This window comes from Dipteris shenzhenensis, chromosome 4 (genome assembly GCF_047967505.1).
Source record: "Dipteris shenzhenensis isolate YYH24624 ecotype China chromosome 4, Dip_SZ_1.0, whole genome shotgun sequence".
NCBI classification, from domain to species: domain Eukaryota; kingdom Viridiplantae; phylum Streptophyta; class Polypodiopsida; order Gleicheniales; family Dipteridaceae; genus Dipteris; species Dipteris shenzhenensis.
The window spans coordinates 49361261-49387813 of NC_141599.1; the positions used below are offsets into that span (position 1 = coordinate 49361261).

Sequence of the window (26553 nt, forward strand, 5' to 3'; positions counted from 1 at the left end):
GTGTGATTTCCACAAAATATTCTTCCTTGAGTTTCTTATTATATAGAATGGCTTATTTTAAAGCATCCAAAATCTTATCTATCCTTAGCATAAGACAATGGCCAAAGTGCCAATGAAAGACTTGGAGGAACTTTACTTTTAGAGATTAAAGATTAAAGTGAATTGCGGACGCCCACTGGAACTCCACGGACCACATCTAAGAAAGCAATCAGATCATATCGCGTACATATTCGCAGAAGGCGTCCGATCAACACCCAAGCTAGATAGATCGAATCGATAATACACCAAACAAATTAATTGCAGATACAATGGAATTCCAATCGTACAATTTTAGAGAATAACGAAAATATCATCTCCCATATCGTTTGCATTTGCGAAACATGGCTGAACCTAGAGAGAGGCAGACCTTCGTAACTCGAGTTTTGAGGAGTTTGGCAAGGCCAGAGTGGGGAAGAGAAGGACGATATCTGAAGAATAGGTGGATATCGAGGGCTGTATCATTCAAATGCACAGGAAGTTGGGACGGATCTGTAAAGAATTGAGAGCGCGCAACATTGCCTATGGCTAACAGTTGCGGATGCGCTCACGATGCGCCCTGTGTGTCGAGAATAATCAAGAGAGCCGGACCCAAGCACCCGCACTGGGCACCCGGCCATTGACAACGAATAGTAGATAATAGCCAGCAGGTGCTGCCACAGAGGAGGGAGGTGCCGCTACGGTCGCTGTGTACCCTGTTGACCCGGCAGCCGTCAAGGTTAATGGCTGCAAAATCAGCTGCCTCTGATTCATAGCGACTGTGTGCGTGGAGAACGAAGGGGCATACAGCCGAAACTCGACATTTGCAGGAAGTTGGGAAACGGAAAAATCCACTACGAAAGTAGAGCCATAGCCAATCTCGCTGGCAATGCCTGAGATGGAAGGTCGCTGACTATCGAAAGAACTGTCGAGGTAGTAGGGACTGTAAGCTTCCAAGCGAAGCTCAGTTGGATAGAGGACATTTGAGAAAGCGTATCCTTCATTGGGGTTGCTTCCTCCCACGAGGATACGGCCATCGGGAAGTAGTACAGCGCTCGAATGATACAATCTCGGGATGGAAGAAGGTCCCAGCTCCTGAAATCGTGATCCAGCGTTTGCAGAGGGGAAATACAAGACAGGAGCCAAAGCTGGATTGCGAGCAACGCCCCAGCCTGCAGTTCCTAGCTTGGCTCCGTTGATGATGAGGATTTCCCCTGTTGGAAGAATGATCATGTCTCCCATGACGCGAGTGGAGGGCATGTCTTCGATCTCCCAGTTGGGATTGGCGCCCGTGATCACCATTCTTCCGCAGGTTTGCAATGCAGCGGGGTAAGAACCAGCACCAACTTGTTGGAACGCTCCGTGGGGTGCTCCTCCACAAATCATTACCTCTACGGTTTGGAAGTTGTCACTAGCGGATAGTGGCAACATGACGGAAGATCCCGACGAGGGGTAGTTCCGGCTCCCACCGAGCAACTCCGGGAAGGTCTTCACCACCTGATTGGTCTTGTAGTTGAGGAGTATGGATTTAGAATTGGCGAAAATGAAGAGGTTGCCATCAGAGGAGAGATGGAGAAAGGGGTAAAGATTGTTCTCAGCATTAGGCTCGCGAGTGTCGAATAAGAAAGGAAGCTTGATAGCTGCTGCGGTCTGGGGCGCGAACTCGTAGGAAAAAGAGTTTCTCCCTCCAACTACAATGATTTGATTGTCGGGAAGGATCTGGTCGGAGGCATACCATCTCCCAGCGGAAAGCTGAGTAGAGGTTTCATCCCAGTCGCAAGCTCCATTGTTGCAGGGCGAGAATAAGCGAACGGCGTGATTCCCATCGTTCCAACCGCCGGTAGAGACAAAAGTCCCGTCGGCAAGAAAAGCTCCCGAGGAGCACCAAGTATCGGTCCGCACCTCCAAAGGTCGGATGGAGTTGGTGGCGAGGTCGAGCTCGATGGAATGAGCATAGCAATCGACCTTAAGGGCAAGGTCGGTCGGGTCATTGCGGCAACGACGGCCGGGGAGCTTGAGTTCGGAAGGCCCGTAATCGGTGCGATCGAACATGATAACAGTGTTGAGGCGGGTGAGGGTCATGTGCATAGCTGACACACCGCCATTTTGGACGAGGATCTGCCAGGAGCCGGGCAGGACGGACTGGGCAGCAAAGGCAGGGGAGGGGAGGTGGTAAATGGGGGTGAAGAGGGTGCAGGCGAGGGCAAAGAGAAAGAGGATGGGGGGAGATGTCATGGTGGAGGTGGAGGGAGGAGGTGATGAGATGGGGGCTACAGGAGTGGAAGGTCAGAAGGAAGAAGAATGATATATATACAAATATATACGTAGGGAAGATCTACGACGCAGCAGAGAAGCAACAGAGAGAGAGATTTATAAGACGCATCAGAGAAGCGAGAGAGAGAGAGAGAAGCAATAGAGAGGCACCAGGGAGAGAGGGAGGCAGTATGGCAATGCAAAGCGGGTGCAACCGTGCGAGGCAGTAATTAGATTGTGAGACAAAGAAAGAGTGGCGTTCCATGAATGTTATAGAGGTGGCAGAGATCGTTACGTGAACGTGAAGCGATTCATCGAAAAGGTGAAGGAGAGCAATGAGTTGCTGCACATGTATACGAGTGATAAACGGGGAAAAGCAGTAAAATTAGATTCAGAGGCAACGAACGAAAGAGTGGCGTTAATTAGATTCTGGACAACGAAAGGGTGGCATTGAAAGGAGGTTGCCATTCATTATCCATAGATTTTTTACGTGAATGTGCAGGAGAGCAATGAGTTGCTGATTCCTGAACATACAGTTAGACGGCGAAAGATGAACGGAAAAGCAATGAGAAGATATATAAACAAGCGCCATTGAAGCTAGCTTGAATTGGCATGCATGCAGCAGCTGGCAATGCATCATCGTTTATTAGATTGTTTGTAGTTTTTATAGCAGAAAGACGAAGATGACAGAGAGTAGAGCTACCCCCCTTAAATTTGTGTCTCTGCCACCCACGTTAAAGCTGCCTCGAAATCGGTTGTCGTAACACAATCACATCCAACGAACGACGTACTTCGTATACTAATAACGTGGCTTGCAGCTGCCGCCACTTCTCTTTTCATTTCTACAGATGCTTCCGTGAGTCCTTAGAATCCATGACTTTCAACTTTCGTCGCCATCGCCACAGTTCTTCTTCTTCTTCTTTCTACCACATGACTTTTTCGTACACGCAGACAGATCCACTCCATTCCCTCCTTCCTCCTTCAGCCCACTTCCACCGTTACTTCTTGTTTCCTCATTTTGCAGCCAGCATTTTTTGTCATACCACGCCCACGGCCCACACACTCTACATTGTTTTGCCGGCACCTCGCAAAAAGCAAAAACGCTTCAAGACTCAACTTGTCCAACGTCGTCTCTCAAAAAATCTGCATCGCCTCTCAAAAATCTGCACGTTACCGACACTCCCTGCCGCAGAACCATGCCCACTTCCATCGTTACTTCTTGTTTCCTCATTTTGCAGCCAGCATTTTTTGTCATACCACGCCCACGGGCCACACACTCTACATTGTTTTGCCGGCACCTCGCAAAAAGCAAAAACGCTTCAAGACTCAGCTTGTCCAACGTCGTCTCTCAAAAAATCTGCATCGCCTCTCAAAAATCTGCACGTTACCGACACTCCCAGCCGCAGAACCACTGTTGCATTCCCAATTCCTCCTCTTGCCAGTTGGTCAATCAGACGGCTTTGATGAACCTTTGGACTGAACTTTGAATCTTCACCTCCTAATCCTTACACTGTAACTTTGTGACTCGTGAGTTGTGACCTCCGCGGCATCTCAGTTTGCACTGCTGCTGCTGCCTTGTTGACCTGTGGGACCTGACAGTCTGCCAAAACCAAATCAGCGTGACTCGTGAGTGCAATACTCATTCCAGCGTGAATGCATGCTCGTGTGCAATACTCATTCCAGAAGAGAAACCATCGTGAAATACCACACACATCTAGAACTCCTCCTGCTCCCTATCTTCCAATGCTGATTCCTCTAGGCGGTCAAAGGTAGCAGGCTCTCGTTTTCTGCCTGCATGGTTATGGTGAGGGCATGCTCTTGTGCTAAGAATCTTGCAGGGTTTGGATCTGCCTGTCGGATTCCTCCCACAATCTAGCTTGCTGCTCCTCGGCTTGCTCTCTGCGTTGGTGATGGAGACTTCCAGCTCTTCGGCCTTGGTTTGATACTCCTCTACTCTATCGAGGGCTTCTCTATGCTGTGATGGTCTTAGTTACCAGAAAGGAACAGTTGTATTTTTTATAATAGTTCCCTTTGATATAATATAAAACCTGCCTTTTTTGGGGAAAAAACTTAGGGCAATTTTTTTTTCCCCCCCTAGACCCTAGCACTATATTCATATAATCTGTACCTTTGTTTTTTGACCTGTATCCAATCCAAATGGGTTTGATAGCCTTATCCTTGAGCGTATGTTGAAGCTAAGACCATCCTCTTAGCTGATAAGGCAATAAAGGCATGAGCTTGAGCATCTCCTTCCCATCTAATCTAATCCTGAGCAAGATGGTGAAGAATCAAGAACATTGTCATGACCCGTCATGGCGGTGCCTGTGATGGAGGTCTTAAATAATGTTCCAAAAACTCTTGGTCATCAACACACGATACATTATGTATGACCAAATGGGATAGTTGGTGTCATCAAGCTTGTCTTTATGTGCAAGGATACCAAAAAGAGCACTCTTGCCATCGTAGATAAGGCACAAATGCAAAGAACCAAAAGAAAACTAACTAAATCTAATGAGAGCACTAAACAAGTGCAATGCCTAATTTAGACCACACAAGGTCAATGGCCTAGACAACTTTTGTAATTGGAATGACCTAGAAATAAAACCCAAGGCCCAAAAGCAAATGTGCCAAAGAAAGGGCAAGGCAAGATTAAATTCTTTACATAAAATCTTGCACTGAAAAATGTGGCACATGCAATTAGTCCTGACAGATTTAATGGTCCACTGTAAGAAAAAGTGACTCCACAACTCAACGAGCTTCAAAAATCCACAAAACACTGCTAAATTGCTCTAACCATTTTGAATCATGTGAAAAGACCCGAATTGAATGTCAAAACTAAGGAGCTCACAAACTAAGAAAACTAGTACAAAACTACTTCAAAATGTGTTTTGCACAGACAACTACTTTAAAAGGATGCACCAAACCACCTTGAAGTGGGTCTGAATAGTTTTGAAATTCATAGATGTTTCTCAAACTGCACATGTGCAAAATGAGCACACCAGCATAGGAACGAGCCTACAAGGACTTACCAGGGGCTACAACGTATCAAAACTCTCTTCAGGTCTATCCTTCTACTTAACCAGGCATTCGTGACATATTGTATGTCTTGTTCTTTTTCCTTACCCATCTAAAAAATTTCCTGGTTCATGTGGTAAAGATGCAAGTTTAATGAGTTCAACTAGGATTTCATTTCCAATGAGATTGCCATCATTTCCTAAATTCTTTTAAAACTTGCTTACATGAAAAACTAGATGTAGATTACATCCTCCTCCAATGCACTACCTCACAGTAGATCTTGTTAAATATTGATTTATCCCAACCATCATCCAAGAAGTCAAGGTTCTCTTCACTTCTAATTGCTCTATAGGTGAGCATTGTTTTGCACACCTTGACTAGATACTTGTTAATTTTTAAACAGGTCAACAAAAATAGTGATTGGCATGCATACATTGATTTTTACAATTTTTGTAGCAATGCCTGGACATAAAAATTGTTGAACTTTTGCAAATAGCTTAGCCCTATATGTCTCTATCACACTACTAGGAGGCACTAGCCAGTCTCTTGGCGGAAGATCTTGTTTCCTCAACACACCATGGTGTTTTCTTTGTCCAATAATTATGTAAATGGTCATAGAAGAAGATACCTATTTGTGCTAATTGAGTTGCAAATCTACTTGATATTGTAATTATCCTATTGCTCCATGCAAGACATCCAAGAATACCAAAATGCACTCCACCAGCTGCCATTTTTCATATGATAATGGATACAAATCTGAAAAACCAAAACACGTTTTAGTTACGTAGAAAATAGCAATGTTTGAAACTACCATTCTAAAACGGAAAGGGTTAAAAACTCACAATTGGGCCTATGCCATGGAAGATAATCTGGATAATCATGCAGCACAAGTTCATTGTGCATATATACATGCTCGAATAGTATTTCCTTAATACCTTTCTTACCATCTATTGTTATGAAATCTTTGACCCTGCCTTTCCAAGAGGCTAGAAATTTATTATTCGACCATAGTTTTTTCCTTCTCATTGGCTGCATTAGCACCCAACTACCTTTTGACACAACCATGTTTTGCCAACGACCATCTGCATTCACCCTATTAGCAAACTCTATAGATGATATGCATGTTGTAGGTTGTCGAGAAACAATAGTTCTCACCTTTATGTCAAGGTCTTCTGCATTCTGAGTTACACATCGCTTCGCATTGGGATGCCCTAGGTTGCCTGTTGCCATGGATGATTTGGGAAAGAGAACCAAACTTGCAAATGGGTGAAATGCATGCAAGAGAACTAGGAGGAAAAGTAGGAATACAACCAATGAAGCCTGTTTAGGCAAGAAAGATGCCCAGGGGTGCCTATTGCCATGGATGGAAAGTGCAAGCAGGAGAACTAGGGGGGAAAATTGGCCCATTTCTACACTCGAGAAATCACATTTGAATCTTTGATTTGTATAAGCGAGAAAACTAGTTTAGGAAGGAAATCACATTTGAGTCTATGATCTTTTTTGAGAATGACTCCTTATCAGGTTTATAAAGTTGTACATCCGTAACGTTTGGTTTTTTTCTCTTATTATGTGAAATTATTTTATATTTTCTCTATTTTCTTAATGTTACATTGGTCCTATTGTGATTGATAGAGTGGGATTTTTCATTTTGACCAAAAGGCTTTCTTTTTTTCCTAATGTCTTTAATGGGAATGTCCTTCCTCCGCATCAAACCAAGAGTTTGTCAGTGTTTCTCAAAAAGCTCTTTGCCAAGTGGTTTGGTAAAGATGTTTGCAACATTTTCTTTTCTATCACAATGTTGCAATGTGATGTCACCAAGTAATACTCTTTCTCTGCTGATGAATGCTCTCTGACATCAATGTGCTTTGTCTTGGAGTGACATGTTGGATTCTTGGCTGATGTTTGAGCTAATTGATTATCATAGTAAGTAATACTCTCTCAAATGAACTGCTCTCTGACATCAATGTGTTTTGTCTTGGAGTGATATGCTGGATTCTTGGCTAATGCTTGAGCTGATTGATTATCACAGTATATTGTTATTGGCTTTGACTCATCAAAGTAATTTGTTTCTGATAATAATCTTCCGAGCCATATAGCCTCACATGCATGTGTTATGAGTGCCCTATATTCTATTATGTTCAAGACAAAGAATCAATTGGTTGCTTATTTGACAACCATGATATAGCACCTTTACCATGAAAAAATGTATATCCTTAAGTGGACCTTCTAGTCTCACGATTGCCTACACAGTCACTGTCACAGTATCCATGCAACCTTGGATGACTTTCTCTGTATTCTATTCCAAACTATCTTGTACCTATGATGTAGCTTAAGACTCTTTTGGCTGCATTGTAGTGAGACTATTTTGGATTTTTCATAAACTATGAAAGTGGACTTACTGCATCACAAATATCTAGCCTTGTGATAGTCAGATAGATAAGTGATTCAATGAGCTATCGATAGTACTCGTCATTGGCTGTAGGCTTTTTTAGATCTTTGGTAAGTTTCAAATTTTTCTCCATGGGAGTGGCTACAATGTTGCAATCTACAACATGCAACTTCTTGAGGAGACTATTAATTTATTTCTGCTAGCTCATAAAGGTGCTATCTTAGTCCCTCCAAAACTCAATTACAAGACAATAGTGCATAAGTCCAAGATTTTTCATGTCGAACTCTACAGCATAAGTCTTGTTTCATCTTGATGATGATGAAGCTATCATTGCTTCTTGTCACAATCAGATCATCTATGTACAAAAGTGCAATAGTATTGTCTTCCCCTTGAACTTTGTAATAGAGAGTATGAACTGCATTGGACTTAATGTATCCCAGATTAGTTAAATACTTGCCAATTTTGTTGTATCAACTTTTGGGTGCTTGCTTTAACCTGTAGAGACTTTTCTTGAGATGGCAAACCTGATGCTCTTTCCTCGGATCAACATACCCTACTAGTTGTTATCAAAAATCTTATGGAATCCATCTTTGCTACTGGAACATAAGTCTCATCATAGACTTGACCGTATTGCTATGCAAAACCTTTTGCAACTAGTCTAGCATTGTATCTTTCAATGCTTCCATCTGGATTGTACTTTATTTGTAAACCCATTTGTTTTGAATGGCCTTCTTTCCTAGTTGAAAATCGCATAAATCCCAAGTGTTGTTTTTGTACAGAGCTTCCATGTCTTCATTCCTAGCGCTTGCTATTCCAACTTGTCAACTATATCTTCGAAGTACACTGGCTCTTCTGTAGCCATGATGGTAGTTATAAGATCATAAGTAGCAGTTTCAATCTAAATTGTTTGCCTTTCTAAGCACGTGTCAATCTAGCTAGTAGACCATCTGAGTTGCTGCTCTTTTGGAGGGTTCTCTAGCAATTCTTGCTCTTCTTCTCATCAACCTTTTCTGTAGGTGACTGAGGAATCGGTGTGATTATCTCCTGTGTATTTTATGTCTTCCATTCTGATTCTTTATAAAAAATTGCCTCTCTAGAGATTGTGACCTTTCCATTGAAGGGATCATACAACTTGTATGGCTTGGTCTCTTCACTGTAGCAACCATAATGCATTTATGTGACTTAACATCCAATTTTCTATGATGATTGTCATGTATGTGGGCACATGCTATGAAACCAATTATGCAGAGATGCCCAATGCATGGCTTATATCCAATGAATGCCTTATAAAGTGTCACACCTTGAATCGGTTCGATCAGAAGCCCATTAAGCAAGTAGTTTGTACTGGCAATTGCTTCTGCCCAATTGATTGATTAGGAAGATGCTTCTCACTGAGCATTGCTCTAGCACTATCTGCTAAAGTTGCATTTCCTTTCAGCTATTGCATTCTGGTGAGAATTGTCTGCACATGTGAATTTTCTTTGAATGCCATTAATTCTATAAAAGTTCATGAATGTTGAATACATGTATGCACCTCCTCTATTTGATCTCATTACTTTGATCTTTCTACCTATCTGCTTCTCTACCATGGCTTTGAATTCTTGAAATGTGAAAAAGACTTTAGATTTCTTTTTCAAAAAGTAGACCCAACAATGTCTGTTGTAGTCATTGATGAAAGTCAGGTAGTACAGTGAACCATTAATGTTATGAGTCTGTGCATAACCCCATACATATGTATGTATTAAATCAAGGATACCTCTTGCTCGAGAGGTGGTTCTACCAAAATTGGTTCTCTTTTGTTTACCAAAACAACATGCTTCACAAACTTTTTTAAGAAACTGTAGTTTTGGAATTCCAATTGCCATATTTTGATTTCTTAATTGCATCAAGCTTTTGAAATTGACATGTCCATATCTCTTATGCCATACTGCGGAAAGGGGCATCGGTTTGCTGTTGAGTTGACATGATATGCAAATTTGGTACTGAAGCTAGCATCTTGAACAAGCGTCCTTCCTTGACTACTTTTCCTACTAGCTGATAACCTCTAGATTTATCTTTGATTGTGCATTCATCTCCATTTCAGATGACTCAAAGTTGTGTTTCGTCATTTGCCCAACTAACAAGAGGTTCTTGATGAGCTTTGGAACATAGAGTACATCTTTCACCAATCCTTTTGTACCAGTGAAATTGTTTACAGGGAGAATGCCTTTCCATTGAATTGGACTTGGTGTGTTATCTACAGTGTAGATAACATTCTTTGGACCTTTCAATGGTTTCATCTTTGTAAACCATTCTTGATAATTTGTCAGATGAGATGATGGGTTGTTGTCTATGTACCAAGGATCTTGATCTGCTTGATCAACTTGATAACTACATTCCCCTTTTAAATCATAACCAATGTCAATGTACATTGTATTAGTCTTCTACATATCCTCATTTGCAAGATACATATTCTCTATGGTTCATTGGCATAACGACTGTGACTTTGATATCCACCAGGATGATTTCCTCTTCCATAAATATTTCCTCAATTGATGCTAGATTGACCTCCTTGGTCATACTTCTTTTTGTGAAAATCTTTTTCATAGTGTCCAAAGTTGTGATAGTAATTGCACTACATGTTTTACACACTGGTAGATACATTTCCTTTTCCTTGAAATCTTCCTCAATTGGAATGATTTCTTCTTGGATGCTGATGTGGATGCTGATGATAATGTTATTATTATTAGTTTTGATGCTGATGACCACTTCTTTGAGATGCTCTATCTCTGCCTCTACCTCCGCTTCTACCTCTATGAATGCTTGATAATTTGGAATGACCTTTGCATGCTTGAATAGCCTGAGTCTCGAGTTCTTCACCAAGTAACACTAACTTTAGCTCTTCTAGTGTTGGAATTTTCCATTGAATGGCAATACTCTGGACTAGATTCTCCTATCCCTCTCCTAGTCCCCGGATGGCTTGAACCATTTCTATGAGATTCATAGTCTCTCCTGCTACTACGATTTGATTGTTGTAATCCTTGATTCTAAGTACGTAAGCATGACCATTCTCATTGCTGTTGCGAAAACTCTGGTTGATCTAGTTTCTCAATGTGAGAATCTTAGATGTATTCATAGACTCATAAAGAGTTGTGACCATATCCCATGCTTCTTCTGATGTCTTCACTGTGTTGAGCTATCCAAGCATGACATCTTGCACATTTTTGTTGGTCAAATGATATGCATATTTGTCTTTCTTGTCTTAATCTGCCTATGCTCAGGCAATGGTAGGATCCACTGCATATGTGGACACCATTGATGTAGGTGTAGACCCTTCTGCTTGTGCTGCGACAATGGTGGGAGTTGCTGCTATTGCTGGTAGGGGACGAGCATTTTTTGAGCAAAATCTTTCGAGCATCTGAGCGAAGGAAAAATAAAGCCTCCAACTGTGTAAAAATATGGCAAAAATAGATCAGAAGATAACATAGTTTCACCAAAAAATACGCAAATTATTATAGCAATGCCTATTTTATACACAAATATTTACATGAATATTTGGGAATAGTGAGTAGAATAATGAAATGGCTTTTGAAGAAACCCACATGTAGCGTAGACTTCTCTATGAAATTTTCCTTATGATCCTTCTTACAACTTTTACGTAATAGGGGATGACATTGAAAGCCCTCTCTCAACCTAGCCTCATGAAAGGGTTCATCCAAAGAAACCTCATTGAAGCAAGCCATCAAGGTAGTTTCGCCAGAAACCCCTTTGAAGTAGGTCTTCCAAGGTAGTTTTGCTAGCAAAACTTGTGATAAAAGGGCATAGAGCACAAAAAATCGAGTGTTTTTCATTTTTGGAACATCCTCAAACTCTTCGTATATCGAGAGATACGGCTTGATTGAGGGGGTAAAAGGTGAAAGTGATGATGTGGCACTATGATGTGGCAATTGTGTTCACATGGAAGACTGTGCCTATGGAGGGGTATGCCTGTGGAGCACTGTGTTGAGGTGGCACTTGGGTGCACATGCAGTGCCTATGAAGAGATAAGTGTGCCTAGCAAGGGACTATGTGCCACATGGTAGATGTCATGCTAGATGATGTGCTTATGATGTGTTGAGTGGCACTGGTGATGTGGTTGATGATGTGATAGGTGACCTAGCTAATGACATGGCATGTTGACATGGTAGTCGATGGCCATGTGTCAATTGGATGACATGGTAGATAGCTTAATGACATTGCATGTGTGCCCCTGTGGTAGATAAGGTGATGTGGCACCTTTGCGGCAATATTATATCACTCCTTGTGTGTGGTGACCCCAAGGCTGGAATCATAAGGGATGTTGATAGAATCTAGCAAGATTCCGTCATCAAATTTCGTCGGGTCATCGTCATCTGAGCATTTTCTCGAAGCGATGCTCGTTTGCCATCGGGTATTGCAAAGGCATTTTTGGCCTTACGTTGTCTTGCGGTTTGCTCTTAGGTTGGGTCATGGATAGTGCAACTGTATGCATTGCGCCTCGTTAGTTCACGCCCCGGGTTGCGGTTTGTTGCTGGAGCGTCGAGGTGCTATTGAAGTCATTATTGTAGGCCAAGTTAGTCGTGGCTAGTCGAGTTGAGGCTGTTGTTGCTCGTTGATGGTGGAGGTGCTAGAACTCATCATGAAGGCACTGCTTGTCAAAGGACTATGTTGCTTGAGTCGAGTAGGAGCTTGTTGTATGCGTGTGTCACTACCAAGTCGATTTGCTTGGCTTGCTCATTGTGTAGTCACTCTCCAAGTAAGTTGTGAGCATTGGTTTTGTTGGCGAAAGCTAGGAGTCAGACTTTGAAGCAGTGTGGTTGATGGCGACGGTGGGCTGCATCATGTGCTGCTTGTTATTAGAGGGGTCACTATGTTGTGAGCTCGTTGAAGGTAGTTGGGTGTCTGGCATACGGTGCAAGGTGACACTGCCTCTATGCTATGTTGTTGAAGTTGGGTTCTTGTTGTAGGGAGTTGTAGCTTATTATTGGCGCTATGTGTTCCTCGAGCGTAGATAGCATGGGTCGCTCGTTAAGTATGTAGATGAGTCACCGGACGAATAAGGGAAGCACGACCTAGCCTCGAAGGCCTTAGTCATAGAAGCTGTGTAGCCATTGAGACTACATAGAGTCGCTTTTTTGAAGGTTGAAGCTGCTAGCCTTGTGTGTTTGCTATGGCCAACATGAGGCCAGCCTTCTGTAGACACAACCAAGAGCTTAGAAACCTTTTCGAGAACTAGGATAGAATGTATCTCTCTTGATTCTTTCTCTCACAAATAGAATACTCTCCAATGGAGATTAATAGATTGTCACACTCTCTTTCTCACAATAGATTCTCTCTTCCTCATGAAGAAACCCTCACAAACACTCAAGAATGTTCTCTCTCACAAATACTCAAGAAGGATGAATGAAATAAATTGACGGAGATTTTCTTTCAAAGGGATGAACAAAAATCTTTCATCAATGGAATGAAAGATGTAAACCTCTCAATCACTCTCACTCTTTCACGCTTGGGTCTCGATGCCTCGGCAAAAGGCAAGCGTTCTCTAATACCATAAACAAATATGGGGAGAGGAGAGAAGAGTGGAGATGAGGAGAGAGGGCACAACTTGAGAGCACACCACAAATGACTAACTCTACACTAGTATTAGTTGAAAATAATGAATATATACAAACCCCTTTAGGGTTAGGGTTTCCAACCCTTGTGACTTTTAGCACTCTATGTGTTAGTGCTATGCACATATGATAACACATGATGTTGAAATGAATCCTCAACAAGGCTTTCTCCACATGGTTGACAACACATACATACAAAAAACCACAAAAATAACCCAATGCTTTTATACAAATATTTGGAGGACAAAAGTTTGTTTACAATAAAGTTTATTATATTGGTGGATGCCATTTGAAATTCACATCAATTTACTCATGTTTAAGGCACCCATTTTCTTTGGCCAATTTACCTATGCTTGTGCAAGATTAAATCTTAAATCTACACCAAGAGCCTTTTTTTTTGTTTGGAAATGCACATTACTTTGCTCATGTTTTTTTTTTTTGGAGTGAATGTGCTGGCTTATATTAAAAGGGAGGTTACCCCCGCAAAAAAAGACCAAAATACAAAAATTGCCCTTCCATATTGGGCAGATTGTGAGTGACCTATGGTGTGAAAGCCACAATTCATAACCCTGAGGAACTTAACTCTAGCAAATAGGAACCAACCAAAACACCTTTCGTACTCACTATGTCATCAACACAACCTTCAAATGAGCCACCACTTTTTCATGGTACCTTACTCCAACCCCTTGATTAAAGCCAATCCTATTTTGTACAATCTAGGTTGCCAAGAAATTGAAGAAGCAGATATGACCAGGTGGCAGCGAGAGTTAATGGAAGACCCATCGGATCACCATGAGAGCCATCTTGAACTTGGAGCTTAGTGTAAACCATGCCATCAATCCTACCTTCCTGATAGATTTGGCCAACTTGAACCATATTCTTCTAATAGTAGTACATGACTAGAGCAGATGAGTAACATCTTTAACTTTTTGCCTATGCAATCCTTATCCCTACACCTTTTGTTCCTGGTAAATAGATCATGGAAGTCTCAATAGAGGCACACTCCTAGGTTTAAAACCCTTCAATCATCTCCTCCATGACATCCTGTAATTCCACTACTCTAGCTACTCTTCCAGTCATGACATCTAATGTGTCCATTGCAATCTCGATTAATACCTTTATGGAAGATCTAAGAGACATGAACATGAAGGTGGGAGTACATTGTCTGTGGGGACACTAAAATCCATGACACAAAGATAGTTAAGGACATGGACAAACTCACTAGAGACCTTATGTAGCCTGGTTTCTTAGAGTGTCCATGGAATAAAAAGAAACTCATTAAGGAATTCCTCCTTGTGCAAGGTAGTAAGAACGGTGAAATCAAGGTTCAAGCTTGCCAAAAGAAGTTCACATTTTTTTAAAGAAAATGATGCATTTCTTTTCAGATACTCAAGAAGCCACAAAATACTAACAAATAGTAGAGCAACATTGTGGATCTCAAATCTCTTATTCAAAGGTGATCCCCATAACCATGTTAACCAACTTAAGGAATAGTTTTGAGTGTGATTCTCCACTATCTCCTCAGTGCAACAAGGTAGGATTGCACCTATAGCATGGGACTTACAAATTAGCTGCACAAGCTTGATGAGGAGATGAGAAAGGTACAGAGGATAGTCGATGAACACTCAAAAGTTGTATTCAAGAGACACCTTGGGGAGGATATTGAAGCCAAGGAAGAGGGGGTACAATTTGAGGGGCATATGCATCACACACTGTAGGAAATGGATATTTGTGCAATGTCCATGTTTTTTTTGCCTTCATGAAAACTCCAAAGCAATAGAAGTGCACAGAGGCCATGATATGTGGTGGTCATCACATATCTTCCACTTTTCACCCTATCACATCACTATAGGATAACTTTTAAATTTTACATATGCTACTGTGAGGATTGTTGTTTGTAACTCCTCATTGGCAATGTATTTTTTGATTGTCTTCTCCTTAAAAGCATGCAAATATTTTCCTCCAAATGTTTCAATATCTTCTCACTTTTGGCAATGACAGAATTAGAGGCCATTAGATTCTTTTAAATGGTTTTAATTTTCTCTCAAAGCTTTGAGTAGACAAGTTACCCTACCCTCCAATTCAACACTATAGGCAACCCTCCTGAATAGTGGCATTATTCTCAATTTCAATCTGTAGAAAATATCTCTCTAATTTCTAAAAATTTTATCTTGCTTGGAGCTTCTCTCTACCTGATTTAAATTTTGGGCATTTTGTTTGGGTTTTGAAAATTCATGCAACCCCCCTAACACTGCTCTAATTTCCTCACTATCCTTTTGTAGATTGTCTACCATAATTCCTTTTTCAATGATTGATGCAGTTTTCATATCACAAAACTACTTAAAAATTCTGTCCTTTTCCATCTTCCAAGTGTCAAGAGTTGCTGCCATGAGTTCTCTCTCTACAATCTTTGCCTCAATTTCACTTTCAATGTCCTTTACCTATTGCTTCAAGCACCTGATTTGCTCCTCTTCTTCTTGTTTTCTCTACTTCTCCATAGCCAAGTTTTTAGCTTCCTTTGCCTTTTTCTCAGCTTTCTTTGTTTGTAGCTATGCTTGCAATCAAGATTGACTTGGGTAATGAAAGCAGTCAGAGCTTTAACATCCTTTGGTTCTTCTTCTTCTTCTTTCTCTACTTCTTCCACAAGGTTTGCTGAACATTTCTTCTTTGCATAGCACTCTTTCTCAAAATGTCCAGGTTTTCCACAAAAGTTGCACTTCATCTTACTCTTGCTGGTGGATCCCTTGAAGTTGCTTTGGGCTAAATATGCCCCATGTTCTTTGTAGTCATTCCTCTGTTTGATTTTCCTTTTCTCTTCCAAGGGGGATGCCTCAATTTCCACCAAACTAATCTCTGGTATATTGGTGAGAGTAGTGACAATAGTGCCATATTCCTCAGTTAGGCTTTTGAGTAAGATAGCAATTACATGTAATTGTCATTATCAAGATCATTGCACATTTTCGACATCAGCTTGGTCTTCGCCAATTGTAACTTAAGAGGGGGAAGTGAAGGTTAAGTTGTAAGCCTTTGTACATACTTTTTCCCTTCTACTAGGTCAAGGGTCCTTAGCCTATATAAGGTAGCCCCTTGGCTCATTCTAGAGCATCAGCAACAATTCCTCCTCTTCTTCGAGGGAGAATCGACAAACAACCCCATAGTTTGAGTGTAGGGAGTAGGAGAGGAGGTGCATTCTTTCTCTCTAGTCCATGTCGTCACAAGGCCTCATCCTTCATAATTGTTGTTATCATTCAACCTTTTGACAGTATAAATTTGCAAAAACACTACAATGGAAGAAAAATGCATCACTGATCTCTCTTTCTTTCCCGCTCACATGTATGCAAGCACATGTGATTAATCTTATTTCACCTTAGAGTATGTGGGAAACCCCCAAGCCGTGGAAAGCAAATAATGAATCCCAAAGTTTTGCAACCCTTCCTCTCGCATATTGGGTAGCAAGGGTTAGCCTTCATCCACTTTGCAAGTCTCCCACATATTGGGCAGCAAGGATTAATCTTCATACACTTTGCAAGTCTGCCCCTTAGAGGCAACCATACATGCAAAATTTTCCACAACACAAAACATGCCGTGCCAATTTGACACCCTTTACAAATATCCCTTATACGCACCTCCCACCACTTTGGCATATGTCAGCTTCCATTTAGCATTGACAGGTGAACAAGCGACTTATTCTTCATCAGCTTCCTATGCACTACCTTGCTGTAATCTTGTAAAGACAAGATTTCCCTATATTCCACTAGTTCACCCTCCAATTCATGGAGGCTATGTAATTGGAGGGCTAACCCTTAGATATATTACTCAAGGCCTCTAGAATCAATGTTGTTTTCCTATCATTGAGTCTAAACTTATCTTTGATAACCACTCTCGACAACCAATAGGCCCTTCTCGATAAGCTACACTAGAGCAATGTTATGCACTTCTAGCACGAGGGAGATCAATCCACACTAATGGTTTACCATTCCTAGTGAAAACCCAACTCCACCACAAGTTTTCATTTAAGCCTGCATCGCCCCGCAGTCCCACGCTCCCTTTCCACTGCATCAACTTCCCACATGACTTCCAAGCATCTACTAGACAGTTAGCCAGAGGCCAGAGCCCAACAATTTTGAAAGGATACCAAGAACACAAATTGTCATACCATTCCAAATTCCTCCAAACTCCCACTCGTCTCCCCTTCCATGTTCAATGCACCATTTTGTACATTCCACCCTTCGGCACATTAAAAAAGGTAGGACAGCCATTTCCATGTCAGGATATATATTTCCCTTGCTATATCTGGGAGTCCCAATCCTCCACAAGGCTTGGAAGCCTTCATAGCGTCCCATGAAACATAATGCCATCTACACTTATCCCTTTCCGCCCACAGAAAATCTCTTAGGAGCATTTCTACCTCTTGCTAGTGACTCTTCTTAAACATCCAAATAGAAGCCAAATGAGTAATAGTAGCTGATACGACATGCATTTACACAAGAATTCTAGCATTCTAACCCAGACATAGTCCATGCCATTATCTAGCTTTCTATCTACTATTTTGTTTGAACCAAACAAATCTCAGACTGAGAGAAACGCCAACCCGCAAACGAGCCCACAATTATCTGATTATCATTCCCCTTTCAATCCAATTCATAGGAAGATCTTGAGCCATTGCTCCTGAATCACTCCTCATAGCAAAGGTTTTAGCCCAACTACACTTTAAGACGGAAACCTCCCAAAAGACACAGATTCTCCACATTGTCTTGGCATTTTGCTATCAAAGCCACCATGTGATCCGCGAATAAATGAGGACATATATGCTCGTAAAATACAGCTTGATGAGCTCGATTGCAACTCCTTTCTAAGCCATGTTTTACCAATCTACACAATCGACCCACAACACCAACCTTCAAGCATAACATTGCCATGTACCAAACCCAGGCCCAAACCCCAATTGTTCAAGCACAACGAAGACAAAATCCCACCTTATTCTATCATACGCCTTATCCAAAATAAAACCCCAACATTGCCAACAAGATACAATGTTGACCAGTTGGGCTGAGGCATAATCCAAAGCATATGAAACATTTAAAATATTCTCATATATATCTCTAGCTTAAATAAAGCCATTATGTTCTCTATCAACTACCAGCATACATATCTCTCTGATTTTGCATGCCAAAGCTTTAGTTATGGTTTTGTAGGTGTTCTGCATTGAAATTGGATGCCAATCCCAACCATCATCCTATTTTGTCGTTTGGGAAACAACATAATCAGCCCACTTCTACTATTCGCTCCTCCAACTTCAAAAAATCGTAACTTTCAGCCAATCAAGAATGTCACCATCGTGTTTGTCATTACAGATCGTTATTTTTGTGAAAAAAAAATTAGGAGAGAGCTTTGGGTGGGACGTCATCTCAGAGAGCTTTGATGTTCTTAATTAAGCTCAATTATGTTCTTGATTAAGGTATATTGTTTGCATGCTCCCTCAACCCTTCCACGACTTAGTCCCCTCCCCCCTCACTGTGTCTCAGTCGACTCGCCTGCCCCTTCTCTCAACTCACAGCATCCTCCCCTTTTCCGCTCCCTCTCCCTGCCTTCTCTTCCTCTACCTCAAAGCCCTCCCCTTCCGCACTCTCTCCTCTCTCTCGATTCAACCCTCCTCACTCACTTCCTCAAATTCAGCCCCCCCTTTCCTCCGTCTCGCCACTTTTCCCCACTCCGCCCCACCTCCCTTTTCCTCAAACTCTCCGCCTTACCCCTCCTCTCCCTCCGCTCAGTGGACCTTTGCCACCCTTCCTCCGTATCTATTGCAATCGCTAGCTCCCACGTTTGAAAACGCAGGGCATGAAACGATCACGAATGGGTTGGCACAGACGATATTGTTACTCAGGAAGGAGGAGTGGCAAGAGAGAGAGAGCGAGGAGGTGCGGGAGGTGCAAACTCAGACTTAAGACTCATATTTCCCATCATATACTCTTATAGTGAAGCAGGACGATGATGAGCCTAGGCTAGGCTAGGCTAGATAGCAAACATAATGAAATGGAAATGGAAAGTAAATGAATTGCGTAGAAGGAGATGAGCAACCAAAGGAAAGTACTTGCATAAGCAAAGAGGCTTGAGGTTTGATTGATTTGAAAAGTGAAAGTACAATGCCTTTATAGGATAGGCACACACACACTCTAAGTACCAAAGTATATGGGATAACTCCCAATATGACACGTGGCAGTCCTAGATATAAAATAGTATAGAATTCACTCTAGGACTCAATAAAACACACTAAAAGTCACCCAAATTGACTCCATTTCCTAACACCCCCCCATGGAGGAAAGATGAGGGACTATTGAAATGGAACCAAGAATAGAACATGACAATGACAGGACTACTAATCTGTGCACCCTATGTAACTCAGAAGCTAAAGTTTGAGCTATTCAGAGGTTGATCCAAGAACTCTCATGGCTTGAGACTCAACATGCTCAAAGGCTCATGTCTTAGCATGGCTACGTGACCAACTCATAGGTCTAGGGAATACACCAACATCTTGGAGACCCTATCAAAGCCAATACATAGCTCCCACATTACCTCCCCCTCCTGGCTCCAAGGACTAATTAGGGACATGGAGCCACACACCATAGATATGAAAAGAAATACATAATTTTAGGAGTACTATCCAAGGCAAAGAACCTTTATTGACCCAACACACATCATTATTTCATTCATTTTTGGGAAACAACCTAGGGAAAAGCACCCAAATACATCAATCTCAGAAAGTATATTCATCATCCTCGTCTACCTCTAGAGGGAAAGATAGATTGGGTATTTTAGCCGTAAGTGCTTGTTCCGGAGTGTTGTCCTCTTCATCCTTATTGGTGGCATCGTGCACCAAGTAAGCATGCTCCTTTGATTGTTGTTTGCCGGCTTTTGAAAGAAACAATCTTCCAAATGGCCAAGCTTTTTGCAGTAAGTACATTTGAAGGTTTTGAACTTGCTTTTGCCTTTCGAAAAAGTACCTAGTCTTCATTGAGTCTTTTTATTGCAGTTGTGTCCTTCTTACGGTGATCGTTCTCAAGGAGAAGAGCCACCATGTCATCAAAGGTGGTCGTTGCAAGGCAAAGAACTTCAAGGGTGTTCTCAAAATGAGAGACCCCTTCCATACTTTTTATGAGAACTTCCATTTTGTCCTCATCATCTGGTGACATTTTAAATTGGATAGTTGTTGCATAAGTGATTGCAACTTGGCTAAATGAACACAGAACTCATCGTTATCCTCCATTTGCAATTTGTAAAATTGGAATTTCAAAAACACTTTGGAGTTTGTAATTTTGTTACTGAAAAGGCTCTCCAAGTGCTCCCAAATCTCCTTAGAAATTTTCTTGAAGTCCACATGATGAACAAGTGAGTCGACCAAGCATAGACCAATGATAGCAATGGTCTTAGCATTTTGTTGCTTCCACATCTTGCACGTTGTGGTGGCTGATCAAGCGTGGCCTCATAGTCTTCCTCAACAACGTCCCAGACTCCTTCGCACATAAGAAGAAGTTGCATCCTCATTTGCCAAGTACGAAATCCCTCCCCTTTGAACTTTTCCACAAGAAGTAAGAGAAGTCATTGTGGTGCATAGCAGGTGATAGCTCTGAGGTGGAAAGAATGTGACGTCAGGTGGAGTAGAATAGCAGGCGATTAGAGCATGAGCAGCTGGAGCGATAAAGGGCTAAAATCTAAGGCAGAATCAACAGCATGCTGGAGTGAAAAAGGGCCAGAAGATCTAAGGCATAGGTAGCAGATTACGAGCTTATTGAAGTGTGAATAGCAACAACATCAGCAGCTGGAATTGAGGCAAAATCAGAGGCAATAGCTGGCAGGAATGTCAAGGCTACTGGCGAGGGCAACATGAGCATTAGAAGTAGTCGTGAGCAGCGGCCACATGTCGATGTAGATCAGCAGTAGGCGAATGCTCCAATAGCTCCATGGAGAGGCTAAGGTAAAGGAAAAAAAGAAGCTCTCTAAGAATAAAGAGATGAGGGAATGGAAGGGAGCTCAATCATGGAGAAGAGGATGGCTTCCATTTGCGGGCTTCCCTGATCCTCTAGATTGAGCATGGAGAAGGGAAAGGGAGGAAAGGAGGCTTTGATACCACATGATGGAACTAGATAGGAGGCATGCTAGGCTAGGCTAGATAGTAAATATAATGAAATGGAAATGGAAAGCAAATGAAATGCTTTGAAAGAAATGAACAACCAAAGGAAAGTACTTACATAACCAAAGAGGCTTGAGGCTTGATTGATTTGATAAGTGAAAGTACAATGCCTTTATAGGATAGGCACACACACACTCTCAGTACCAAATGTATATGGGATAACTCCCAATGTGACACATGGCACTCCTAGATATAAAATAGTCTAGAACTCACTCTAGGACTCAATAAAACACACTAGAAAACACTCAAATTGACTCCATTTCCTAACACACGAACCTTCTTGAATCGTGCTTCCACATCGAGCTTAATTCGACCTTACATTAATTGCCCCATTCGCAAACCTTACATTATACTTACGTTAATTTTTCCATGTTGTCTCTCTTCTGATTTTTTGTATCATAGGGCTCCTATACCTGTCCAACGTTTACATCCTTGGATAGAAATCCCTTCTGTATATTCTTCCAAAAGGCAACATAGAACTGGGCAGTCAATCCATCATGCCTAGGAGACTTGTCATTTTCCAAACAATCTAAAGCTTCCCACAACTGCTCCTTTGTGAAGGGTCTTTCTAGACTACATCTTTGTACCTCGAAGCTACACATCATGAACCTTTTATTTCCACCTTGCATCTTGAACCCCTGTTGAGCCCACTATTCGCCCTAACTCTTTTTTAAACACTTTGGTTATATGCTAAAATTCCATGACTACATTACCATTGGCACCCATCACACTGTCTACAGTCTCCATTACCCACTTTTTTTTCACAGATTGAAAAAATAGCTTCGAGGGATAGCCCCCAAGAACTAACCACAACTGTCGGTTTTGGATCCGAGCCACCTCTGTAATTTTTCATCTCCTTTATATGCCTCTTGTAGCTCAACTAGGAAAGCTACCACATATGGGTCCTTAGGTGCTAGGTCTAGGGCCGCCCTTAACATCTCCCTAATAAAGACCTAGTGTTCATTCATGCATCTCCTTATTGCACATAAATGAGTCTCTCATTTTTTTTCACTCATCGTTACATCCCTTATAGCCACATCCAATTTCATACATGGATCCAACACATCCTCAAAAGACTTCCTACAGACACTTTGGATTTCCTTGGAAAATTTCTCATTTTGCATGGGTTCTTGTTAAACTCATAAGAACATCAAAAGATCCCCACCAGCAAAGAGAAGAAGGACCAAGCCACAGGAGCATGATAAAAAATGCCAAAATTCAGTAGCCACACACCCCCCATTGGGGGGCACACTCAATCATCCTACTCGCTCTATTCCACCAAACACACGTCGACTTCCCGATTGTCCTGTTCAAGACTCCTCACGATCAAGCAAAGAATCTCACGCATAAACATTCACCACATTAAACTCAAAGCCAATTGTCACAACAAACACAGTATGAAAAAGCTCCTTAGCATAACAAAAGAGTTAACAACAAAAGTGTACCTAGAGCGCTGCTAAAAACTATATACCCAATTTGACCAAGGGCACCATCATCTTCCCCACTTGTGAGACACAACCTTTGTGCTTGATCTTATCACATTAGCCTCGAATGTTCCAAGTTAACATGCTAAGCGTGAAAAAAGGTCCCACGTTGAGACTATAGTAAAAATACAGGCTCGAACCCTTGAATGCGGAAGCCACCGGGATGATGAAGCATAATTGCCTCAATACTTGCATAAGAATAGACTGCTAAACTTACGCAACCCGAAGTCTTGTCAATGAGAGAAAATTGCAAACCTCGTTTGCTAGGTGGGAAAAGCGTGAACGATAGGATTCGAACCTGCGCGGGCAGAGCCCGCATGATTTCTAGTCATGCCCGATAACCACTCCGGCACGTCCACTTGATGAATACCGAGCAGGGATTTTTTTTTAAAATTCTTATGTCCACAAGCAAAGAGAAAAATTGGTCACGTGCCGCTAAGAGCACTTCTATTAGGCTTCTTGTGATAATTCACTTTATTATGCTTTATTTTCGGCATAATAAATTGAATTATCACAAGAAGCCTAATAGAAAAGCGTGAAGGATGAATGCATGTGAGCATAAATTGCAACCTCACTTCATCATAACGCTAGGGATTTCTCAACTTGATAATTTTAGGTGGAGTGCATGGGGGGATGGGCGAGGGTTGGGCCTTCCAACAAAACACTCCAACTCTCAATTTATAATTAAAGTCTTAATTAAAAAGGAGCATATATGAGACGGTGACACAATAGCGACATTCCTTAATCCTAAATGTTTGTACTTGTTCTTGGCATGCATTACATTTTTTCTACATGAGTGGTGCTAAGAAATGACTCAATCATCCTCCTGAGAAAGCATGCCAAACACTTATTTTAACCTCTTTCAAGTTTGAGCACTAACGTTGGTGCCTGTTTGAGTTGTTCCACCATTATGATCCATTAAGTCATTAGTTTGGTGATATTTTTTGTTTTCCTTTTTATCGAATTCCTAGAGTTGCAAAGCTTGTGGATCAACCTTTGCGCCTTACAATTCTAAAAGCAAAGAGTCCCATGGATGCTTCCTTTATGTACTGCTCATAACCACCACTTTAATGCCAAGTTGCTTGGTAGTTTTCTTAGCCTCTATAACTTCCACGCTCTCTATGTTCACCCCACTACACCCTAGTTCTATAGACTCTATGGCAATTTTGCCACAAATGCTATTAGGAACCAAAAAGTTTAAAGCCACATGTTGAAGGATGTAGTAGGGAGAGGAGGGATAACAACGTTGAGGGGGTTGGGGAAGTGGGTTGACACTCACCCAACGATTTTCCCTCCAATTGAAGGTTTTGGGATTCAACAAGCAATACGTGTTGAAGTAAACCCTTTTAAGTAACTAATGAACTATCCACCAGCTCCAATTTGTTTTTCTTATGGCCTTGTTTTTACAACTTCAACAAACATAGAATTGATCATTATCGATCAAAATGCTTGTTTGTGAGAGTTGTTTATGTGCCAACATAATATTGAACTTCATGAATGTATTTTGAGAAGCTTGATGTGTGAATGGATATGAAAGCAATCAACAATCTATCACTTGGTTTACATGCCAAAGCTTTGTAATTTATTTAGTAAAGTGGCATTAGCAAGCAATGTTAATTTTATGGAGCCATAAATCTTATATTTAGCGAAGCATTGGACCAAGCTTTCTTTTAGAACGTGATAGGACATGAGAGTCCTTATTCCAAAGGGACCAACAACCATTAACCCTTGGCCACATAAGATGTGATTACAAAGCACTTTCATCAAAGGCACGAACACTATGCGACTCCAAGTCCAACCCGTCTTAGGTTTTCCACGTCCAAAAACATAATTATGCAAGAAACTAGAAGGATTAGTTAAAACGCGACAATGATCATGATCATAAGATGAAGAATTGGTAAAATGCCACAAGACTACGCACACCAAAGAAGTGAAAAAGCTCGCACTATTGTTGGTACAACTTCGTGCCCTTTTGTCAAGCACTGTGTTGTCTCCTCTAATGCCCGTCTTGCTAATTGAATTTGGTTGCATTTCTTTTTCAATGCTTGTTTACTTTCACTACCGACCCTTTCTAGCACTGAAGTACACTACTGTGGCATTAAGCATTGCAATTCTCTTGGCTTTGTTCAGCGCTCCCCCCCATATCTTTCTCAAGACAAAATTACTGTTGACAAGGACCAGAAAGACATAATATACTACCTACATTGTGAACAAGCCAACAAAATTGTCTCATTTTACTATGGCCCACTCAAGTAACACTCCAAATAGAACCTTGTATATACCAGACAGATATTATGTTTGTTATTATGGAAATTAAGACAGTTTCCAAACAGGAATATAGCACAAAACAAAGTGCCCTAAAGATGCAACCCCTTTTGGGTAGGCCATTATTTACAAAACGATAGAGTTCATCAGATAACCTATGATGTAGATCATTTTCTTTTTCAAGATCATTGATTCTGAAGGGTACTTGAGGGTCTTATGAGTGTGATTTTAGGCAATAGGTGGAGAACACGGGGCATGAGAACTACTATATTCAAGACAACATTTCTTGTGCATGCCATGCAGATTTGGTGGTTACTTGAGCTGATGCTGATGCGCCACTCTTATTCCACGTCCTTGGAGAAGCTCTGCATGAATTATATATTGGGAGTGCATAGTTCTTTACCTATCACCTATGGATCACCCAAAGACAAGCACCTTACAAAAGGGGGTGGCAAAAATGGAAAGCCATGGAAAGATACATTATATTCCATATAACTATAGATTGCCCACAGAATAAGTACGGTTAACTCAGTTGTGGCAAGGTATCTTACGATTTGAAAAACAACTTTCAACATGTTTTCCAGCAAACCGAGAGCCTACTGGCACTCTCCCAGTTTTGAGAGGAAAGCCACAATGGCAGTTAAATGACATTGTGGCAAAATGGAATTGCTTTTCAATTTTGATTTCAAGTCTTTCCACCATAATCTTCAATTCCGCTTCCTTCAATTAACTGTAACAACAGCAGTAAAACGACTCAGAAAGAAATGTAATACGAGAGGGCATCAACAAGTGGAGAGAAAAATATAGAACTAGAATGAAACCACAAAGTCCCTCTAGCTTCCTTCAACTCTGAAGAGCATAATCCCATCAGAAATGATCATAAGTAATTTCATACAGTATAACGCTTGATCATACTTGAAAATATTTATTGAGATTTGTGAAACATTACAACGGTCATTAAAAATGCTCTTTGTTCCTTCTGGATAACTAATGTTCAGAAGCAAGTGTTCACTGAAGTGGAAGGTTTCATACCAGGGAACCTAACCGTTCATATGCTTCCATTACTCCAGCATCATCCTCATCCTCATATCCTACTTGAAGAACTCGAGTCCCATTGACTGACCAGAGTGCCCGTCGCCCAGCCTCCTGTACCAATCTTAGAGTGAGAAAAAGCATCAAGGCCAAAGAGAGAACTATAAAAGAACAAAATTGTGCATAAAAAGTTTTATCAGCTGTTGCTTGACATTACTTCTTTTTACTTTATTTAAGAGAATGGTAGAAATCCCTTTACATTCCACTATTCCAACAATATTGCATTAAATACAACTAGATATT

The 26553-nt window shown here is 41.3% G+C and overlaps 1 protein-coding gene, 1 non-coding gene and 1 pseudogene across 4 annotated transcripts in view; all 3 read right to left on the reverse strand.

The window, feature by feature from the left end:
• Positions 1–273: 273 nt before the first annotated feature.
• Positions 274–2508, reverse strand: LOC147902984 (aldehyde oxidase GLOX pseudogene; annotated as a pseudogene).
• Positions 2509–23230: 20722 nt separating this feature from the next.
• On the reverse strand, positions 23231–23312 carry TRNAS-AGA (transfer RNA serine (anticodon AGA)). The gene has a single exon. It is a non-coding gene; the product is annotated as a tRNA-Ser (tRNA).
• A 2366-nt stretch (positions 23313–25678) lies between these two features.
• The window catches only part of LOC147902986 (ARM repeat superfamily protein), a 92686-nt gene continuing 91811 nt past the window's right edge, over positions 25679–26553 (reverse strand). For all 3 annotated transcript variants that reach the window (XM_087374090.1, XM_087374091.1, XM_087374089.1), the window contains 2 exons: positions 26251–26364; positions 25679–25948 (listed from right to left, as the gene is read on the reverse strand). In XM_087374090.1, coding sequence (XP_087230216.1) covers positions 25904–25948; positions 26251–26364 — 159 coding nt within the window. In that variant the 3' untranslated portion in view covers positions 25679–25903. The remainder of the gene's footprint in view (positions 25949–26250; positions 26365–26553) is intronic.